General features: G+C 63.6%; 1 protein-coding gene across 1 annotated transcript; it reads right to left on the bottom strand.

Moving 5' to 3' along the window:
• Positions 1-784: 784 nt before the first annotated feature.
• Positions 785-3,045, bottom strand: INSM1 (INSM transcriptional repressor 1). The gene has a single exon (XM_065893425.1). It carries the CDS (start codon positions 2,872-2,874, stop codon positions 1,327-1,329), a length of 1,548 nt encoding a protein of 515 aa, XP_065749497.1. The 5' UTR covers positions 2,875-3,045; the 3' UTR covers positions 785-1,326.
• Between the last annotated feature and the right edge of the window lie 498 nt (positions 3,046-3,543).

Below are 3,543 nucleotides of genomic sequence, written 5' to 3'. Positions count from 1 at the left end.
AGCTGTTTTGAGCCTATACCCTTGAAGTGCCAGAAGGGTAGAATCTGGCAGCTCAGGCCCAGCTCTAAAAATCCACGATCCTAGTGACGGTGGTGGGTTTTCTTAATAAACAATAGACACACATTTAAGAAATCATTGGAAGCTCTATTTTAAATCCTTGTGGAAACCACGTGATGCAGAAATAAGTCCACCTTACTTTGACTTTGAAAATATTTTATTTGAATAGTAAATAGTTATACAGTTGAAACAGTTCTATTGAAGCTTTCTATAAATAGCTAACAATTAAGAAAATAATGTATGTAGAAAAGAGATTGCATTTAAAAGTAAGAGCTGTCGTTTGTACGAGGGCCCTGGGGGCGCTCCAAGCAGAATAAAATGGTAGGTTGTCTGTAATTCGCTCAGATAGGTATAAAAGTTAAAACTTTTAACAGATCCCTTTAGAAAAAGGCTCTCTTCTAAAACGCACAGTGAAATGTCAAGAGTGGTGGTGGGGGGAAGCGCACCCAAAAAAAAAATCTGCAATCAAATAATATCATAATCTTCATAATTAATATAAATAAATAAAGAATAAATAACAATTACTCATAAATCAACATATACATTTAGAGGGAACTCATTATAGTCCTACCTCAACAAAGATGATCAAACCGAAAAGTCTTACGTGAAATACTGAGGCAGTTTCTACAGCATCTTCTGAAAACTCCCTTCCCTCCCCCCGAAAAACAATCCCAAACAGACAACAGTTCAAGGCATTTGTGGCTAGACTAAAGAAAACTCTTTTTTAAGCAATTTGATTTGTTCACATACAAAAAGGTAAAGCCAGACTCCAGCAGTTCACAAGCCATAATAAAGCTAATCGTGTGGGAAGTTCAATTTACAGCCTGTGAAATATAAAGGCATTTATTCCTCAAGATTCACCCAAAACAACCCGTACGCTACATACATAGAGAGCAGAGATTGGTAGGCGAGAGCAAACCGCGTTTCTAGACCATGAACACAGAGAATACTAGCAAGAAAAACATCTCCCCTCCAAGGGGAGGCTTCCAACCACGAGACAAACGCGTACAGCTTTTCTCCCTTGTACAGAAAGAGATTGGCTCCTGTTGCGCCATGGGGGGGAAGGGGACACAACGCAAAGGGGGCGAGGGGTCCAAAAGGAGTCACAACGAGAGGATCGGGGTTACCGTCACGCTACACCGAGAGAAGCGGAGACGACACTTTCACCGGGGGTGGGTGCCCCCGGCGCGGACGCAGGGTCGGGGCGCGCTCTCTTCGTGGGTCTCCAAGCGAAGGCACGGTTCGGGGGGCCGGGGTGGAGGGCGCGCTCTAGCAGGCCGGACGCACGGGCACCTGCAGGAGGATCACTTGTCTGTTCTCGGATGGGTGGCACTTGTTGATGTGCCGCGTGAGGCCGGGCGAGCTGTAGAAGGTGGCCGGGCAGTACTTGCAGGGGAACACCTGGGCGGCGTGCAGCAGGCGCAGGTGGCGCTCCTGGGCGCCCTTGCTGGGGAACGTCTCCCCGCACACTGGGCACAGGTGGCACTCGGCGGACGCACTCAGGCCCAGCACGCCGGCCGCCTCGCCGTCGCCGGCCGCCTCCTGGGGCGCCTTCTCGTCGGGCCCGGGGTACAAGGCCAGTAGGTCCTCGGCGGGGGGCGCCGGCGGCGCGCCCTTGGCCTGCAGCGCCTGGTGGTGCGCCAGCAGGTGCTTGCGCAGATAGGCCTGGCGGCGGAACTTCTTGGCGCAGTGGTGGCACTCGTAGAGCCCGTCCTCCGAGCCCGACTCGGACACGCCGCCGGGGCTCGGCGTGTCGCGGTCGCTGCCGCCGCCCGTCGCCTCCCGCACCTCAGCCCTGGCAGCGGTTTCGGGCTCGGACGCGCGGGCGGCGGCGGGCGCAGGCCGCGGTTTGTGCCAGCGGCGGTGCGAGGCCAGGTTGGCCGGGCAGCTGAAGACCTTGGCGCACTCGGGGCAGCGGTACTCCACGCGCACGATGCGCGAGCACTTGTGCTGCGCCAGCGCAAACGGGTCGGCGTACTCCTCCTTGCAGAGCTGGCAGATGAACTCGCCCAGCGGCCGCGCCGCGCTCCCCGCGCGGCCCCGCGGCGCCTCCACCGGGCCTTCCTTGATCTTGAGCCCCAGCACGGGCGACGTGGTCACCTCGTCCTCGAAGTGCAGCTTGCGGATGGCTTTGGGCTTCTTGGCGCCTGGGGCTTTGGCTACCTTGGCGGGAGGCTCGGCGGCGGCGGCGGCGGCGGCGGGAGGCGCGGGTCGCTTGCCTGGGGGCCGCAGGGAGGCGGCGGGGGGTAGCGGGGGGCCGGGCCCCGGGCCGCGGGCCGCCTCGGCGCCTGCCGAGAACGCCGTGCCCATCTTGAGCTCGGCGGGCGCGAAGAGCAACGGGTCGCCGCCGCAGGTGCCGCCGCCGCCCGCGCCATTGGCCCCGCCGCCGCCGCCGCCGCCTCCAACGAGCAGCGCGGCGGGAGTGGGGAAGGACTCGGCCGAGACGGGCGAGCCGAGGTTGAAGCTGCGCTCGAAGTACTTGTGCTTCTCGTGCTCGCGGCTCACGGGCCGCGTGGGGCTGTAGAGCGGCGCGGGGTGCGCGGCCTCAGGATTGCCGAAGTGCGCGGCCCGCGGCCCCGGCGGGGGTGGCGGCGGGCCCGGCGCGCAGGCGAGCGCGGCGGCGAGCGTCGCATGGGCGCGCTCGGCGGGCGGCGGCGGCAGAGGGCCCGGCCCGGGGCTCGGCGCCGGGGGCGAGGCGCGGGCGCCCCCGCAGCCCGGCGAGAGCAGCAGCGCGCGGTCGCCGTCCTCGCCGCCGCGGACCCGGTAGGACACGGGCGTGGACTTCTTGCTGCGCTTCACCAGAAAGCCGCGGGGCATGTTGGCGCGGCGCGAGGGCGAGGGCGAGGCGCTGGCTCGGTCCCACCTTCGCGCTCGGCCCCGGCGGCCCTCAGTGCCCCCGGCCCATGGCCCGGGCGCGGCGGCGACGGCGGCGGGACTCGCGTGGCGCCGGCGGCGGCTCGGCCCGGCTCTGCGCCCTGCACGCGCGTCCCTGTCCCCGGGCTCGGGAGCCGCTCCCTTTTAACTGGGGGAGGGGGCCATTGTTCTCGCCTCCCGCTTCCCCCGGAGCCAATCAGCGCGTCCGCAGCTCCTCCGCCCGGTCGGGTTGGGAGGGCGACGCGGCGGCCAAGAGGGGGCCGGGACTCGGGGGTCGCCCGGTAGGTGCGGCAGATGTACCTGAGGGCGCGGGGCCCCCGCGCGCGCCTCGCCGCCGCCCCGCCCGGCGCCACCACCCCGCCCGGCCCAGGCACACGCCCGGCCCCGCCTCCCTTCACGGTCGGCTGCTCCTCTATGGGGAGGCGCACGTGCCTGGGCTTTGTGTCTCTCCTCCCGGGGGCGCGGAGCCGCCAAATGGGCCCGTCCATCAGCACGACAATGCTCGCCCCCCTCCCGCGCTGGGATTACCCGCGGGTCGCGAGCAAAATAGCAACAAAGGAGAAGAATGGCCCCAAATATGTCAGGAGGGTTCAATCCGCGAGCCGAAGCGGA

The sequence above is a fragment of the Phocoena phocoena genome, chromosome 15 (assembly GCF_963924675.1).
Source record: "Phocoena phocoena chromosome 15, mPhoPho1.1, whole genome shotgun sequence".
Classification (NCBI taxonomy): Eukaryota; Metazoa; Chordata; class Mammalia; order Artiodactyla; family Phocoenidae; genus Phocoena; species Phocoena phocoena.
This window is presented reverse-complemented; position numbering and strand designations above follow the sequence as displayed.